Genomic DNA, 18771 nt, shown 5'->3' with positions numbered 1-18771 from the left:
AAGTGCTACCTGAGCCTTGGAATAAACAAAAGCTGGAATATTTTAATTCCATTTACCTCCTCTTCTTAAGAATTTTTATCGCTTACACCACTTCTACACCTTACCTGGAGCCTGGTAGGCTTTCAATTGAGCCTAAGTCCACGCAGCATCTGATTACCAAAACAGAGAGTCTTTCTGTAAAAACCCGGGAGAGCTCTACTCGAGTAGTATAAGACCAGTTTCTGAGATGTTTTGTATAATGACAATGATTCCTTTTTGGGGTTCAGCAGTAAATGAAACAGTCGTCCTCCCCAGGTGATGATGGTTTATTCATCATATAGTGAATATTGGGGTTGATCGATCAAACTTTGGACCTTCATCTCCGTAGGTGCTGTTCGGCCCAAAGGTCCCTCTTCAGTCTTAACGGGTTATCATTGGACAATGCTAGTTGATAGTGTAGTATTGGGAGCCGATACATTTGCTGCTTTTGCGGTTCAAAATAAGAATGGGGCCCGATGGTAATTTATTAGTCTCGGGAGATTTCTTCCTTTTGCCGAGTCATACTTCAAATAGCTGCGAGAAGGTGATAGCATCTAGAAGTAGGTATGTCGATAGGCTCGTACGATTAACCACCATTATCGGATGTGAAGCGAACAATCCCTCTGACGTGTTCCTTTGTGAGAAGAATATATGTTTCTGTATTTTGGATATCCATGGGCTTGAAGGTTGTGCAACGGACAATTTCATGTAACCTATAAATCGTGCTGTGATATCTTGAGAAGTACCGCAGCCAACATATATGCTTGCAGCTTTTGGTGGTGATATTGAAACTAAAGCAGAGAGATGACATGGAAGAGCCCTTTTTCCCCTCAAAAGCTGCTTTCCCACATAAGCCGATACTACATTAAGGGGGGGAATGCATGTGAGGTCCTCCTCGCTACCCCTATTGATCCAACCTCACTACCGGTGATATCTCATCGATTGTCTTTGCGTATAAATATTCTTTGTTCATGTTGTTCATGAGCTAAGAGCCTAGTTCCTTCCCACATACGAAACACTTAACACCTAGCCATCGCATCAGTCCCAAGTTCCCGATTATATCAACGCATTGGATTGTACCGACGTCTCATCACGAGAGATAATAGGAAGTGGATATATATCTTGTATCCAGGACCTGGACCCCAACCTATTTCAATAACCAGTGCTACCGGGAAGTTGATGCCGTTACTTCACACTGGCCATACAAACACCAAACCTTCATTGTTCCTGACGAGCCAACACCGACTCATGCAAGCCGTGCATAAGCGAGTTTATATCTTGGGGATTTGCTCAGCTGATTAACCAAAACGGAGCTACGGAAGTTGTTTACAGTATATATATATATATATATATCCCAAGATACTAATAAGAGCCACAAATATCCGGGGTACATCTGATTCATGGAACGCCTATTCAAGAAGACTCAGAATACCAAAGCCGAACAGAAGTATGAAATACGAGTCAGCGATTTCTTCCAAAGAAGCCCTTGAGGTAAGCTGTGGCGAATGTTTCTCAATGCGCGCGCACACATGTAGAAGCAACCATTCAGAGAGTGCATAAAGTAAGGAAAAGCTCCGTTCCACGTCAACTGATATGATGATCTTGGTGTTCCAATAAAATCAAGTCTGTGTCACAAGCTCCACCGCTCGTGACAAGCATGACGGTCAATACCAATATTCTTTTTGATGCGGCAACAGCACTTTTCTCTGACTTCATCTGAATTGGAATTTGTGGGGGTTTCCATCTATCGATATCGATTGCATCAATAACAAACAATTTTACGTTGAGTGATCTCATCTTTCGTTATGACTTCGTGGCAAATCCATCGAAGTACCAGGTAGGCAAGTATCAAGAATTACTCCGTACGATTGAGTCGATCCAGCGATATCAGTTGACGGTTGACCGATGCACCCAAGCCAATCTGTTTGAGGGGTTCCCTCTGGACAATGTGGGCCCAAAGTCAATTCTCAACGTCAGCTCTTCTTGGAAGCCACTACCTAGGTACTTTTACACATTCCGCTGCACCTGCACCTTTCAATAATTCTGTACCTAACCTACCCTTTCAAATTTCACTTCAAACTCTCCTTAGTGGGAAGCCCTTATTCATGCTCTCTCAATGCCAAAACACAATTCATCTCTCGTTCTTCTCTAAACTCCAATCAGGTTGATTTATTGCTACTATTAACTCCAGCATAACGCTTTAGGATTTAAAATCCACGATATAATCACGAGGTCACGGCTGCATGTAGGAGACCAATGCAATATTAATGCGACTTTGACGCTGATTGCCCTGGCTATTTAAAAGACCTCACCATTAACAAACAGAGCATTCTGAACTATAAATCAAAACCATATCTTCACTCTCACATCATCAAGTAATAGAGTTCATTCCATCTTCAACAATCCTTCAGCAACTCAAGCAACCACATTCTCTTCATCAGTAGGCAGACTTCGTTGAGCCCTACCACATTTCTCTTCATATCTTTGAGAAGAACGTTTCTGAACTCCTTTTCTTTGAATATCTCTCACCGACATTCAACAAGGACTTGCACATTGTTGAGTTCTTATGTGTGGTTTGCACAAAATACTGCCTCCATCCTCACTTTCAATTTGGAATTCCTCAGATACTTCCTGGCATATCCTCTCACCTCGGTAACACCTTCTGCTGTGCCGCACGTGATTGTTAGATCCAATCTCCTCGCATTGCAGCTACTGCCATTGGACCCCTATCACATCCAAAACTCAGAATTCATCCCACGGTCAGTCCTTCCCTCATGGTTATTGTGTATCTACTAACCGTCATCAGACCATGAGTGTCTCCGCAACAACCACTACCGTGGCGATCCAAGAACGTCACCCTACAAACGACATCACCCTAGAAGTACCAATGGGTCTTAAGCAACAAGACATCATTCAAATCACTCTTACCGGGCCAGGTCTCGTCCTCACCATCCTAGGTATTATCATCTGCATCAACCTTTTCCAGCCATCCCTAACCTGCACTATTATCGCCTTGGCACCAATACCATGGATCGTGTACAACGACTATCATAATTTCATATCCTTAGGTCCAGGAGGGACTCCCTCTACTCTACTTGGATATGTCAAAATCACTTATCTTCGCATCTTTGCTCTTTCCGATCCGTACAGCCCACCAAAAGTCTCCGAGGATACAAAGCCTGCATTTGGTTACATACAAGGCACCCGCCAAAACCTTCCTATTCGCAGTGGCCCACGTCCCAAAGTTGCCGGTATTGCTCCCCAGAGACAAATAAGCCAGTATGGTTCTCGAGCCATGTACGAACTTCTCCGCACCAGCCTCAATAATCTCGCACACCGACAGTCGGACAAGCTCAAGACGGAGGTATCCTGTTTCGAGAAGAAAGGGCTTGCGCTTTTCTCTCTCAATCCCATCAACACTACCTGCAATGGAGAAATCTGCCATGTGCACCATAGCGACAATAGTTACCACATGAACCTTCATCCGGAGGATGCAAAGATTATTCTGGAAAAGGGTTGGGGTGAGAGACATCCAATGGCTGGCGCTTGTGCACCGCAAACTGTTGCCAATCTCTTATCCTACCTTCCAACATCTCTATCTACGTGGTTCTCTCCAAGAGTTGTACCTGAGCAATTCGTCTTGATTTATGCACCGAGGAATAAAGATGAGCTCCAAGTTGTATGTCACATCATCGAGGCAGCTGCATTCTGGGTCAGTGGTGAGAAAATGACACTTTCTATCGAGAGTGTTCCGTTGACCGAAGAATCTGTTATTGCTTAACGCACAGCGCTGGAGAATTGGTTGGAGGTTGAGAACTACGATCATGGATGGAGCAATGGGGTGAAGAAACGGGGTAGGGGATAGATAAAATTGAAACGACAATGTGGTAAGAAGTAAATGATGGTTGAAATGGAGACACGAAAGGGGATTGGTAAATTGATGCAGGAGTATTGGGTCAAAGTTGGTTTTGCATACATGAAAATATACCCTTGATTGCATTCCATCGCGTTGATATTTAGCTTATTCTTATCGCTACCAATGCATGGTGCCAGCTGTTGGCTTACTTTAAAAGAAAAAGGCACTTATGAACATTGCGTGATAAGGTTAATTTTAAATTGGTATTTTAAATTCTGTCATTTACCTCATGCTGGTATGTGGTAGGAAAAAACAATAAAGAAAGCGACCCCAAATCCCATGCTAGGAGTGTATGTGTAAATATTCATTCAAATTGGCTCAACCCACGCTCCCAGAAACATCCACAGAAATCCATGATTCAAATTGACAAAGGAAAAGAAGATATGTATGCTATCAGTGGACAGGTAAACATCCAGATTTATGGCCTTCTTGCATCACACTCTTCAAGGAACTTATATATTCCCTCTAGGCCCTCATATTCATCTGATTCAGATGGATGTTCGCTGACCTTTGTAAAATAGGCAGAGCCACTTTCGCTGATATCTTCGTCCATTGTTTCGTAACCTTCGACCCAAGGATTTTCCGAAAATTCTTCGAGAATATTATCATATTCATCTTGGTCAGGAGAGGACAAGGTAGTTTGTAGACAAGGAGATAACAGATCTGAGTGTGGTTCTGATTCGGCAGTAGGAGCGAAAGGGAATTGGAGAGCCATTTGCGTTCCTACAGCGGCGTCAAATCCGGCATCTTGATATACGATTCCTCGCTGCACGCCGACTTCATCGCAGAGACGCTCTACAGACTCGGCATCGCAGCCCGGGAATCGGACACGTAGGATGTGATTGTTCTCGAGAGTGATGGGGAGATCGCCAAGCGAAGATAGTTTCTTGAGATCGTTCATTGTTACTGCGAGGTCTTTGAGAGCGCGTGAGAAGTCAACGGACAGAATATCGAGGAAACCGGAGGTGTTGAGAGATGGGGCGGCTTGAGACAACTTTTGAGCACCGAATGGGAGTGCTCCAGCGAGAGGAGACAAAGCGGTGACGGTGGGGTTAACAGCGAAATCGATGTATGAGCCTGGGTTGAATTTGGAAACGGATTGAATCTTGCGAGTGGTTTCCTCCTGGAGAGAAGAAACAGCTCTGTAGCGCTTCTCGCCCATGGGAGTCATACCATCGAATTGAGCCTTTTGTCCAGAAAGGAAGAATGCTCGGACAGCTTGTGAAACATTGTTAACCACTTGTGCCGGAGCAGCAGGTGTATGTGAGAAGTATCGAGCACCTGCTCTTCCACCTCCTAAGCTATAGCCTCCTGCTGTTCTGGGGAGTGCTCCACCACTCAAGTTTGGTCGGAGAGTTGAGGCAAATGGAGCTCGGCTTGTGAGACGAGACACAGCGGCTGAGGTGTTTGATTTTGGGAACGAAGCACGATCATGCTTAATAGCTTGTCCACTCGTGCTCATAAAACGACGGACAGCAGCATTAACAGCACTTTGGGTAGTATACCATCGTCCCTTATTTTGACGGAGGAGAGCCGCCGGATGGATAGGATGGCGAGGTGTACTTCTCACAAAAATTGGTTGAAGTTCTGCGGTGACAGGCTTGCTCGTAACATCTTTGATGCGTAATTTAATAAGTTTCGTAGTTCGTTGAACTACGTTCCTATGAAATATGTTAGAATACTGTCTTGAATGGTTGCAACGAGGACATTGGAGTTTCTCATAGAGTTTAAAAAATTGTAGGAACAACTTACTTTAGCATTCTCACAGCTACAGGCGCCCAGATGCCTCCAGACGACGCCATAATGAATACTGATTTATGAAGTTATCAAGACTCTTTGATTGTTGTAAATGGTTTCGTACCTCGACGTCAGGGACGGATCGTATCTGGGGATGTTATCGCCACTGCTCAGCCACATCACATGCCTGGACGTGGCTTAGAGACTAATACTTTTCCAGCTCTAGCGTCATCTTCGCGCTAATGATTAGCGGGAAAAATAATTTTTGAGCTTGAGCTTTAAAAGTTTTCCTCCTCTGCTCTTCTGTCTCTACAACCAACCAACATCTTCAACAACAACAATAATAACCATCATGCCTTTTCTTTGTGCGAGCAGGTTTTCTATTTTCACTATGATTTAGTTTTCTTTACTTGGTAAGCAATTACTCCTCCCTACTTGCTTCAATTGCCTCAATGATGAACACAAACACATATTGAACAATCCAACTCTTACACAGCAATGGAGATTTGTATTTTAATCTGAGCAATCTTGATTTACATCGTGAATTTGAACCTCACACAGCTAAGCACGCAGCTAACGTTTCGTCTCAGACAGTTTCATTTGCTATTATATCTTACAAGCTGCTACATGCTTTCAATTTAAAAGGTTCGTACATTGCATATTTATTCCTTACTCTTTGCGCACCGTTGGGGGTGATGATGAAAACTCATTGGAAAGGCATTCCTCAATCCGAATTATACTGTCGAATCTTTGCATTTAAGTTTCAGCCTTGTCTGACCCATCGTTCATTTATTGCATATTATTGAAACATATTTTCTGTTCCAGAGCTAACCATACATGGCAATAGGTACACACACTTCCTCATCATCAGTTTCCTCGCATTACATGACGAACTTTGAACGAACGGGCGGACAGACTGCGCACTCCTGCTCCTGTCTCCTATTAAAGCGAGGCGTACAAACCTTGTGGGAGGTAGACGGTTAGGAAGTGCTTGTTGAGAACTCGTCAGCTGATCTAATGCTCAATTGCTCTTGGATCATTTCGATACGCCGCTTGACCATGGACATCAATGCTAACCTATCTTTCTTTAGGTAATAACTACAATCTTTTTCTTCTGCTGCCACACAGGACCATTGCATTAAAATGATGAAACTTATTCACACTGTTTGAAGTGGACTATGTCCGCTACTGAACGCACTATAAAAATCTGATTTAATGAGGTATGTTTCACTATTAATTAGGATGAAGAACCAATGCTAACGATTCTCTAGCCTGACATTTGCTTATGGTTCCTTGCATTTTTGATACCATCAAAAACTTATTCAAGTACATTGACAATTGCTGACAATTTCGTATCGAACACAGGCACACTTCACAACTACTTTGGCAGGTGTTTCCCTACAAAATGTAAGCTTCTTATTCACCTCCCCTCCTCACATCCTTTGCTCTGATGAACCCAAATATTCGCTGTGTTCTTTCCGAGTCAACCTTTGACGAAACACATATTTCACCTTGGAGAACTGAGATAGTACTCTTGTTACTCATTTCTAATCGTATATCAACAAAGTTTGGGAATTGAAGCTGACCTGCATAGACATAATGATATTGTAAGCTGGAAATTCATCTGGAGTAAAGGGAAGAGATGTTACTAGATGCCCAAAATAAAAATATTCTGTTCTATTATTTATTGGTCTCTCCCGCCATGTGACTGTTTCGTGACCATTTCGTACGTCGTGAATGATTCTTATAATATGAGCGACCAATCGATTGTGACACGATACGACTTTAGATTCGATCAACAATCAGAAAAGAAGTCAAATATGAGCTTTCTTCAATGGGCGACTTCACGATTGGCAACATATCGTCGACCGCAAGACCTGCATGGCAGAAATAATTCATGCGGAGGGTACTAGGCTGAAAGACCCGTCTACTATTGGAATGAGGGCATGTGTTTCTTCAATGGAAAGTAAGGAGGGTAACAGGGTCTGGTATTGGAGGAACGCCGCGAAGTGGATTAGGGTACAGGTGAAGATTGATGAAAGCTAGAAACGGATAAGAAAGGTCACTGGTGTTCGAAGTGGTGTGAGAGCGGAAACAAAGTAGTAATTAACCAGATCAATATCGAAGCCGTCAGTCATAAAAACCCCGGACTCAACCTACACCTTCGAACCTTCATCGCTCAGTTCCCGCCAATACTCCTCTCTTGGAGCAAACACCAAATTCGGACCATCTTGATCCGCAACCGCAAGATCTAATAATTGATACTCATCTACCCTCTCTCTCCCATTCATATTTCTTGGCTGTCCTTCACCGAACTTGCCAGCTTCGCCTGGTACCTTTTCAAAATCAAAATACCATAAAGTTTTCGCGATTGCGAGACTAGTCTCGTGGTAAGCCATTGCTTTGCCGAGACAGCCGGTGTCTCCTAGGGCAAATGGCGCAAATGCTACGCGCATGGAGGCGAGGTTTCGCTATTCTTTTGGGTTGCTGTTGAGAGGGGGCGAGTTAGTTGTTGTCTATAGAAGGGGTTAAGAATGAGGAGGGTAGAAGTAACGAAAAGACCCAAATGAGGAAAACAATGAATGGTGGTGACATTCACAATGTTTCGTCAATACAGGCTGGAAGGTATCTGCATGAGGAGAGTTGGGTTCCGTTTTTTATTTCAAGGCCGGAGGAGAAGGTGTCGCGGATTTCGGTGGCGAGAAGAGTGTAAGCGGTGGGGTGGCGGGAGAGATGGAAGAAGATGGAGCTGAGAGCTGCGGAGAGGGTTGTGCCGCCTGGGAGGATATATTTGGTGTTAATGATGTCCATCATGGATAGTATGGGGTTGAAAAGACGCTCCTATTGAGTATATGAAGGGCCATCGCAAAAGCCAAATTTGAGGGAATCCGATAGGTGAAAGAAGGGATTCAGGAAATCGACATAACTCACCCGCGGGAATTAAAAATACAGCTTTAGCCCACAATTCGCTACGCCCAAGACTCTCTATACCTTCACCGACATCCCCTCCTGCGATAGAGTAGAAATCATGCTTTGCGTCCTGGGGAAGGGCTACGCGTTTCTGTATTAATTATACTCTGTATTGACTTGGAAAATGCCACGCCGTTCGTCTGATTAAGTCTTTTTAGAAGTGGCCATGTTTTGGACATCACTGGCCAGGCCACTGTGTGGTAGATGATTAATTGGTTTCTTGAAGCAGAAAACGACAGTCGTTGGGGAAAAGGACTAGCACGTCATGACTAGCTCTGAAATTTTGAAACACATTTCCAAAGGAAAATCACAATCTACTTACTATAAATACTAACAAGCGCATTCATAGAAATCATGGCCCTCGGAAACGCTCTGTTTCTCTCCTCCATTTGAGTATCAAGCGGCTGTCCAAAAGCCAACTGCCCAGCCACATCCGCAGTAAGTCGTTCACAAACGGCGACATATTAACAACTTCATTCTTGGTATCCAACAATAGCTTTAAGAACACATCGATCTCGCTACTCATAGTAGGCTCAAAAGAACGCGATGAACGTTCGGAAATAACTTTTCCATATATCTTACGTTTTTGGCGATGCCTTTCTCGTTCCAGTGTGCCGAAAATGTTGGTTTGGATTGTGTTACCTCGATAGGCGACGTTGGACATGACATGCAGCAAGGCTTGTGAATCATCTATTTGCAAATTCAGGAATGATACGATGTTGCCAATGAATGGCGCTGTGGGATTATGATATTGGATGTTCAGTTGGGGGATCGGCTCTCGCGGGTGCGGCACGGTAGTTGCGGTCAATGCCAACGACGCGGTAGTAATACAATTGCCTGGACTTTAGCCTTTCTATTAGTCGTGAAGGTACATATTGATGACTGCATACTATTATGAAACAACATACAATATACTGTCAGTAAATATACTGAATGGATGAAAAGATTGACGGGAAACTTTGCCAAAACGGTTAGACGACAATACCACACAGTTTGTTTTTTCTCTATTATCTAGATCAATCTTAACCTAGGTCGAGTGTCTTTCTGGTCTGTTAGACCCTTTTGTATACTATCCGAGGGTTTCTAAGCGATATCTTTTGATTCCTAAGGGCTGGGATTGGGTTTAGTATTCTCGTTTATAATTATATTGAACCCAATCCTAGCCCTTCAGGGTTCGTATGTAGGAGAATCTTTAGATAGGATATTAGAGGGTCTCCCAAAGACTCAAAAGACACCTAGATTGTATCTAGGTCATCCTTTCGTTTGTTGTATGCATGTGAGAGATGTGAGGTATATTTCAAGCTCAAATGAACTAAACTTTTAATCCCAACATAAGCCCGATTATGGACATTCAATCTTTGACCATTTCTACTGCGTTCGTGGAATTTCGCCTTCTCGTGTTGCATAATATTGCTGGTGTGGTTTCTTGCCAGAATTCGACTTCTATTCAGGCATGGAAGATTCATGTTGGTAAAGGGGAATGTAAGACGGAGGAAACGACATGACCGACACCACCACCATTCTTTTATACTTCATCTTAATATTAATGTTTCTGAATGGAGGAGAGACAGTACCACATTATATCCATAGTTTTCGATCTCCGGAATGCTAAATTAGTGGGGAACTGGACATCTAGCATTAATTCCATAACAATCGTAGATATATATTTAAGTCTTTAGATCTAATCTGCATTCGACGAGATTTTAGGTACTACTTAGATCTAGCCAATTCAACAGTAACCTCTAACTAAGCTTTTCAGACTAATTCAATCTCCTAGTCTCGAGTTCCTTCCCGCCTCCTTTTCCAAAGTGGGTCGTGGTCGTGTAGTCCCCCCTAGTATCAATTACTCTTAGGTTTTTCCATTACACAACCTATGATGGCAGCAATACGCATGCAGCCTTTTCCATCATGTAAGATTTCTCCAGGTTATTTGAGTATATAGACGGCAAAAAAGGCATCATAAATCTGGAGTAGATAATGCACACAATCTTGCAATTCCAACTTCTTCGTGATGAAGATTCGCGAGTATATGCGACCAACAGCCGCTGCTGTCGAGAGAGCTAAGCAGACAGCACCAACTATGATGGCCTCATGATTGCTATCTGAAGGATTTGTGAAGCTAGGGACAACGCCCTTTGGCGGCATCAATGACGGGCAGTTCAATATTTGTTGCTGCATGGCTGCGGGCAGACTGGGGAAACCAAGCAAATCGTTCGCCATATCGCTCGAGTTTGCACTTTATTCGCACCGTGAACCCTCCGGATCTTATTTCCATTATTTCGGAATAGAAACCAACACTTAAACCGCTTTTGCCCGGGGGGTAGACACTTTAGCCGGGCTCGTGCTCATCCGTTTTCGGAACATCAACTGTTAGATAAAGTATAGAAGCCATTACAGGGACATAGAGATGAGAGGATATATGAGGCGAACAAACGGTTTGGTCTCTGCACGAGGTCTGGTAAAATCACCCACATTTACATCTGATTTTGTGTCGACTCGCAAAAGCCAAATGGGTATTTTTTGAGTTCTTTGAGTATAACTTCAATCAACTTTATCTAGTTCACCATCCATAACACACCATGGAAACTAGGAACATCATAGCCACAGCCTCGTCTGATCAGACGAGCCAAATCATCACCAGTGATGACGCCGCTCTTTCATCACCGCTGGCCATCTTGGATGCTGCTGAGGGAGAAGAGATTGTTTACCTACGCGGAATACGTTTTGTGACGCTAGCTGCCTTGTTAGTCCTCTCTTCATAGAATTCCACTTTGCCTATCACCATCACTGTCTGGGGGCATCTTAATTTTTGTTCACTCTTAATTTTCAAAATTCAAACTGAAATGGAACAATAATGAATAGGATCAGCATTATGGTTTTCATAGTAAGCGTGGAAGCAAACGTCGCCGTTACATCGTTTGTGACTATCACGCGCGATCTTGGCGGGTTTGAAACTATCAGTTGGGTTCTATCTGGTTATCAGCTTGGATTTGTTGGTGAGTTAAGATTCGATTCTTATTATACATTCGAAGATCCTTCTTATATCAGTTTTAACCTATGAATGCCCCTAATTTAGCCTCCATTGCCATATCTGCTAAACTGAGCGACATATTCGGTCGCAAGCCCATCACTGCAGGCTTTCTGCTGATATTCACAGTCTTTTCGGCGGGTTGCGCTGCTGCCCAGACTATGACTGCACTGTAAGTTGCTAGACTATGTATAAATATGTACTCAAGCTCAACTGTTTTCCAGTATTGTCGTCCGAGCATTTCAGGGTCTAGGTGGCGGCGGTTGCTACACGTTGGCCTCGATCCTTATTGTTGACTCTGCCCCACCAGAGAAGTATGCAGAATACGTCACTGTGGCAGGTATTGCTATCGCTCTGGGGACCATTCTGGGGCCAATCATTGGCGGAGCTATCACCGAAAATACAACTTGGCGATGGATATTTTTGTTCAAGTGAGTTTTTCCAATCTTACTAGCGAGACTTGCTCTAATATTTCTCCTTTTTGCAGTGTGCCTATCGGCGCATTAGCTCTTTTTCTAGTGTTACTTGGTATGCCTAACGGCTTTCCCTACAAGCAGCGAGGTCGCCGCCATAAATCCATCAGTGCCGTACTCAGAACACTTCGAGATAAGTTAGATATTACAGGCTCAATTTTGCTGCTATTTGCAGTCTTGGCTTTCACAGCATGTATCATTGAAGCTGATTTGTGATTTCCTTGGAAATCTGCGTATGTTATTACGCTCTTGATTACCTCAGTTATCCTGTCGATTGCTTTGTTGGCCTGGGAGCGGCATGTTACTTTGACTGACAAGGTGCGTGAGCCGGTACTGCCTTGGCGATTCTTTACAAACCGTGTAATGATTGGTATCCTACTTGTGATGATGCTTGTTGGCGCGCCCATGGGTGTCACTACCTTCCAGCTTCCTCAGCGATTTCAGCTCGTCAACGGACTTTCAAGTCTCGATGCTGGAATCCGACTACTGCCATTTGGAGCCGTATTTCCTGTTGGCTGCATGGTAGGTACTATCATTGCAGGGAAATTTAAAGTCCCGGCAATTTACTTGATATTTGTCGGATCGATATTCCAGATAATTGGCTATGCACTACTCAGCACTTTGGGTACATCTGCTTGTATTGAAACGGCCGTATATGGCTATCTCATTATATGTGGCTTCGGTTGTGGTTTAACATTTGCAATGGCTTACATCATGGTTCCTTTTACGGTTGACCTATGTGATAAAGCGGTAGGAATGGCTTCAGCTAACCAATTCCGGGCGATGGGAAGCGCTATAGGGCTAGCTGTTGCTACGTCCGTTTTTAACGGGTACACCTTGTCTCATTTTGCGGACTTGGGGATTAACGGCTCCATGACAGATCTAATCACTGGACAGTCATCACTTCTTGAGTCTGTACGCGAAGACACTCGACGTATTCTGTCTGAAGGCTACAACCGTCAGATGCTTGTTCTATGTGTGATATTGGCGGTGCAGATACCAATTGCTATGCTGATGTGGAAACGAAAACAAATTGTAACCACGTAGAACAAGGTGCCAGAAAATATTGGGGTTTTTAATAGCTAAACCCAAAGCTAAAAAGACTAAAATGGATAAGATATTTAATATCCTCAACAATGCGAGTGCCTCACAAACCAAATGTATATGTCCTTGTTTCTGTCAGAATCCAGAAAGTCCATCATAGCAAACGTTGAAGAACTTCGTAATAGCCTCGGCGGCACGGCCCCATTGGCCACCAAAATGCAATGTGCATATCGCCATTTGTTGAAGCTTGATTGCCCCGTAAGCATAGCGTCAGGAAGAGATGACGTGCGGGGTATCTCGGGGAACACACTGCAATATCTCCACGGTCATGGACTTACTGTGTACCATCATTGCACTGTCGTCCCTTCCATTGCCGAGGAACCCACTGTCAATGGTGCCGTAAATTCTACAACCACCAGTAACAGTAATGACTCTAATACGGGTTCAACACAGCTTAAGCTTCTGCCAATGCCGATACTACTTATACGGAGCGCCACGGATTCAAATGCTTTGGACCGTATGAAGCATACCCACCAAGATTGTTACCAAGCGCAAATTTCCCGTCGAAAGCAGCGCTAAATCAGACCAGCTGGCATATACACTGGCAGCAAGACGATCTGCTGTGCCATGGCGAACCTGTGCGGTAGTTGGTGGACAAAAGTACCCCATTGACAAAGAAAAGCTTAGCGATGACATACTTCATCTATCCCTGGCGCCAGCAGTCCGAGCGTCGACTAAGAGGCCTATCATTCCTCGTCTTCACAGGACAAGGGGCGCAAAATGTTGACATGGGGTTGGAGCTGTTACGTTACTCAGCTTTTAAGGAGCGTTTACGAAAATCTGATGACATTTGGCCAGTCTAGGACGTAGCTGGTCAATATTCGGTAAGTCTCGCTTAATCTGAGAGCTCGTTTCCTTGTCTAGGCATGCTTTAGACAGTGTTAAGCTTACTCACACAATATCCCACCCCGTTCAGATGAGCTCACAATTCTGCATGCAGAGTAGCATATTTTCGTGGAAAAGTAACCGAAAAGCTTCGAGCTGTGACTGAAATTACAAGCGCCATGATTGTAGCAAATATTCCCGAACACAAAGTTCCTGCATATTCGCCAGAGTTAGATTTGGGATCTTGGAAGATACAATTCGCGTTGCATGCGTAAATAGTCCTACCAGTGTCACACTCCCTGGCTCTTCAGAAGCCAATGATTTCTGCAAAGTCGATCTTGATCAGCGTGGTATCTTTGCTCAGAAGTTGAATACTAGTGTTGCATACCATTATCCAGCCATGCTAGCCGTTACTAACAAATATACCACACTAATGGGCTCTCTTAAATCGGACATAGTAAGAAGCCAGACCAGCCTGATTCAAATGATTAGCTCCGTCACTGGCCATCTTGTTTCTCCAGAACTATTATCAACTGATCAGTATTGGGTTGACAACATGGTTTCGTCTGTGCGATTCGCAGATGCTACAAAACTGTTAGAGAAAAAGGCTGAAGAGTCAGTTACAGGAAGATCATAAGCCTCACTGATATATTTGAGAATAGTCCTCACCCAGCCCTCAGGAGGCCAGCAAAATATCCAGTTTAATCGCCTGTAGGATATCACTCTGTATTGGAGCAAAAAAATTCGTCACCACACACCATTTTAACCGTTTTGGGAGCATTGCGGTGTCACAAATATCCTGTTTCTACATTAGTCAGAAACATTCAAGCAGAGGGTAAACTTCCCTTTCCTCGTTGATTGTCCCCCATATCCATTTGATCATAGTCGACGCTACTGGGCCGATTCAAGGACCAAGGTTGAGCAAAGACTTGAGATTGAGGCTAAGCTCGCCTGAGTATATGCTTGGAAGACGTAATCATGACTGGAATCTAGTAAATGTTCTATTATCTTTTTTCTTCTCCACCTTCCTTCCTCGTAGCCACTCATCACTTAATTGGCATGCAGATTTCCGCAAAATCATTTGCCCTGGGACAGGAATGGTAGTCATGGCCATCGAGGCTGTGAGACCATAGATATCAGCAAGACACCGTGTAGTCCCAGGGTTTCTCTTGAAGAAAAATCAGTTCCTTGCTCCAATCACGGTCGGCAAGACTATACAGACTACCACTGAGACAGTCCTTCATCAATACAGAACACGTACAAAAAAGAACAAATATGCTATGAAGACAACATTTTTACCTACCGCGTTGAACGATGAACACAATGTTTCCGCCCCGATGTCCAAGTACAGCATGAAGAAGCCAATTAAAATCAAGTGGACGGCCGCCTAAAGAATCAACTTCGGCAAGAGCAGTTCCAACAGCGCCTTTAGGAAGTAGCCGAGTCTTGCAACAAGACTGTAGATGGAAGCGTCTTCTACCGGTATTACGATGAGCATAGCATCCATTATGGCGAGACATTTCAACTTCTACGAGATATTGAATGGGACGGTAGTCAGAAGTCAACTTCACGAATTGATCTATAACTACAGTCAACAACAGCATGAGATGGTTGAGAGCCCTGCCCATCCAGCTGCTCTAGACACAGGCATTCATATCCTTTTGGTACAGATTTCGAAAGGTCTTGGTGAAGATGGTGCAACAGTTGTCCCGTAACGGATAGCAAACCTATGGATTTCGGCCAAAACGTGGAGCAGTTCAACGTCATCGTTGCGTCTGCATTCGAGTCTCAATGTAGAACTAGAGACTCCGTATGGGTATTGACTGATAATTATGCACAGCTTTTTCCGTAGAGGGGTGGTAATATTGCGGAATGTTTCACTCCCTGAAAAATGAAATATATTGAAAATCAAAACGTGCTCTATCCATGCTGGCTGGCGGTCTTCTGAGCTTTTCATCGGCCCCAAAACAAATCAATACATCCATTCTCCAGGCCTTACGAATCCTACCAGAGATATTGACGATTGGACTAGCGCAATCAACGAATCGAGAGATTACCCTATGCGAAATGTCCAAATAGGCATTGATTGGGCAAATTTTACTTTACCTCCAAACTACACAATACTACCCATTGCGCTATCATCTACCGGATATCAAGCAATACCATTGGGCTTAACAGTCAGCAGCCTCATACCAGACGCGATGTCAAGAATCCGTCGGCCCCGCGAAATTTCGATACCGTTGATCGCAGCTGAGGCATCGGGGCAAGACCACGATTATGAGAAATATACATACATCACCGTCAATCGATTTCGCTATGGCTATAGCTATTCTCTTCGATGAATCACTAGATGGCTTGCTTTATCCATTCTCCTAAAATACTGAAATCTCTATGCGAAGTTCTTGTTCTTGCCATCAACTCGTCGTCATCAGCGGTACTGGATAATACATGGGCAGGTATCGAGCGGCTAGATACATATAAGCAGATAGTAAAAGTTAGGGAAACGTCATTCGAGCACTTGGGTTTGGTGATGAATGGAGATGGGGATAAGCATACCGAGAAGGTAGTGATAGACAAGGAGTATGGAAGTCTGGACAAAAAGGAAACTTTTCATTGTAAAGTAGATTGATCGCAAAGACAGATGACACGGGGAATCCAATTATTGTAGCGAGAAGAAGAAGGATATAATGAAGATCATAAACTAGCAAAAGCCCATAGTGAGGATCAATAGAATAACCACCATAGAGTGTATAATCACCCAGCATGGTTGGTCCATTCGCAAATTTGGCAATACATGCACGACATGAATGACTTCATCCCTCTCTCCTAAGCAGCAGCTACCTGTAAGGCTGTAAATAGATATCGTCTCTCAGCCACAATATGCAGTAACATCAATGATCCCACATCACACCAACTCCCCGCCCGCATTTAATATTTCCCAATCATATCATGCAAAGTTACAAACACTACAAACTCTACAATCCATGACCATCTCTCACCCGAGATACTTCTCGTCATCCATTCATTGACCAGGAGAATAACCAACCAGTACGAACGAAGATGAACCTTACCGACTACCTATCTATATACGTATATATACCTACTTCAACCTTACCTAATCCACATCCACACACCACAAGCCAAACTCCCCATCGAGAAATCTCACTCTCACTCTCAATCCTCCTCCTTCTCCTCATCCCAATTACACTCCCCCTATAAATTCCCCACAAACTCTCCAAACCCACAAGATCCTCCTCACTTACCTCCTCCCCTCCCCTCTTCATCCCTGTTCTCCCCTCCATCTTCACCACCCTCATCCTCACCTCCCACTCTATTCGCCCATAGAGCTAAGAAGCGTATTATCGGGCCTTCTAATATTTCACTTCATTTTCGTGACTTTGTATACGTACCTACCCCTCTAACCCCCCCATCCCCCTACCCCCTACCCCCTACTTACCATCTCCCATCTACCAATACAGCCCACAACAAACCCAAAACCCACCGCACTCAATCCCTAATCCTTGTCCCCAATTCACCACATGCAACAGCTCTAAAAACAAAACATAAAAGGATAAACAAATACATATAACCTCATGTAGCCCGCAGGAACGAACAAACATACCTTCGCGAGAGCGAAATGCAAACCCGTTCACAGAGCGTGCAGAATGTGCAAAATCTGCAGAAGGTCGGCCCGATCAATAATGGGATGCGATGCGATGAATGAACTGTAATACTGTATCGATTTAATTACTGTTGTGGAACACTGCATGCATGCATGCATGCATAGGTAGGTAGGTACGTAGGTACATGAAGTATAAAGTATAAAGTATAAAGTATAAAGATTATACCAGAAGAGCGATTAAATACCTTTGTCACAGATTTACAATGCAATACGAATATCTAATATCACATTGAAGAGAACAAGAAGAAGGAAAAGCACATCACAAAGGAACAAAGGAACAAAGATAATTGAAAAGTGCTCTTCATCTATTCGCCAGTGACTGAGTATCATGGTAAAGAAGAAATGCATGGTTGTAGAATCAAGTCCTTCAGCTGAGCCGCATAACACAATAAAGTTTTCTGCCCTCCCCCTTCCGCTCTTGTCCTTACATGCTTTACATGCCCATCATTTCGATCAGTCCATCGATTTGGATTGTAACGCACATGTAGTGTGGCACATCCCCAACCCAGCCACATCTGACCATCAACTCTTCCCAGCTCAAATTATTATCTTAATACCCTACTCGTAATGCAATGAACCCATTGAATACTTTGAGATATCAAGAAGTCAACTAGAGAGGAAAGAGAAGAGAAAGTCGTATGAAATAAAGGAAATACATTCTTGAAAAGTCCATCCCAGATTTACCATTTGTTCCTAAGATTACATGCATACATGGAGATGACCACCAAGCAGTTGCTCGAGTACTTCATGTGTAGTAAACGACGATAGTTTTGAAAACTCTCCCCCCAAACCCTTGCTAGCTGTTTTGTTTTTGGAAACCACAATCTTCAAATGCGTTGCCAAACTGTCGAGAAAAGAAAAAAGAAAAGGCTGCCGTCAAAAGACTTGCAAGAGACTGCAAGAACCCGTCCATCCATTCTTTAATGCATTTGGTATTGATTGCAGAGTAACATCAACGCTTCTGAGACGCCGGAGAAAGTAAATTCGTTGAAAAGGAATTGTGTGAAGATGCGTTGAA

At 43.7% G+C, this 18771-nt stretch overlaps 5 protein-coding genes across 5 annotated transcripts; 3 read left to right on the top strand and 2 right to left on the bottom strand.

Annotated features, from left to right (window-relative positions):
• Positions 1–2827: 2827 nt before the first annotated feature.
• Positions 2828–3799, top strand: EAF01_001877 (uncharacterized protein; the record flags this gene model as incomplete). Its single annotated transcript, XM_038910127.1, has 1 exon — positions 2828–3799. One exon carries the CDS (start codon positions 2828–2830, stop codon positions 3797–3799), a length of 972 nt encoding a protein of 323 aa, XP_038774939.1.
• Positions 3800–4352: 553 nt separating this feature from the next.
• Positions 4353–5736, bottom strand: EAF01_001876 (uncharacterized protein; the record flags this gene model as incomplete). The annotated part of the gene is made up of 2 exons (XM_038910126.1): positions 4353–5595; positions 5687–5736. 2 exons carry the CDS (start codon positions 5734–5736, stop codon positions 4353–4355), a joined length of 1293 nt encoding a protein of 430 aa, XP_038774938.1.
• A 2091-nt stretch (positions 5737–7827) lies between these two features.
• EAF01_001875 (uncharacterized protein) lies at positions 7828–8266 on the bottom strand (the record flags this gene model as incomplete). Its single annotated transcript, XM_038910125.1, has 2 exons — positions 7828–8142; positions 8234–8266. 2 exons carry the CDS (start codon positions 8264–8266, stop codon positions 7828–7830), a joined length of 348 nt encoding a protein of 115 aa, XP_038774937.1.
• A 2954-nt stretch (positions 8267–11220) lies between these two features.
• On the top strand, positions 11221–13189 carry EAF01_001874 (uncharacterized protein; the record flags this gene model as incomplete). The annotated part of the gene is made up of 6 exons (XM_038910124.1): positions 11221–11384; positions 11504–11637; positions 11718–11841; positions 11894–12100; positions 12157–12335; positions 12405–13189. The coding sequence occupies 6 exons, from the start codon at positions 11221–11223 to the stop codon at positions 13187–13189; spliced, it is 1593 nt and encodes a 530-aa protein (XP_038774936.1).
• Positions 13190–13300: 111 nt separating this feature from the next.
• On the top strand, positions 13301–13765 carry EAF01_001873 (uncharacterized protein; the record flags this gene model as incomplete). Its single annotated transcript, XM_038910123.1, has 1 exon — positions 13301–13765. The coding sequence occupies one exon, from the start codon at positions 13301–13303 to the stop codon at positions 13763–13765; it is 465 nt and encodes a 154-aa protein (XP_038774935.1).
• Positions 13766–18771: the final 5006 nt, after the last annotated feature.

This window comes from Botrytis porri (assembly GCF_014898465.1).
Source record: "Botrytis porri strain MUCL 3234 chromosome Unknown BPOR_002, whole genome shotgun sequence".
Classification (NCBI taxonomy): Eukaryota; Fungi; Ascomycota; class Leotiomycetes; order Helotiales; family Sclerotiniaceae; genus Botrytis; species Botrytis porri.
This window is presented reverse-complemented; position numbering and strand designations above follow the sequence as displayed.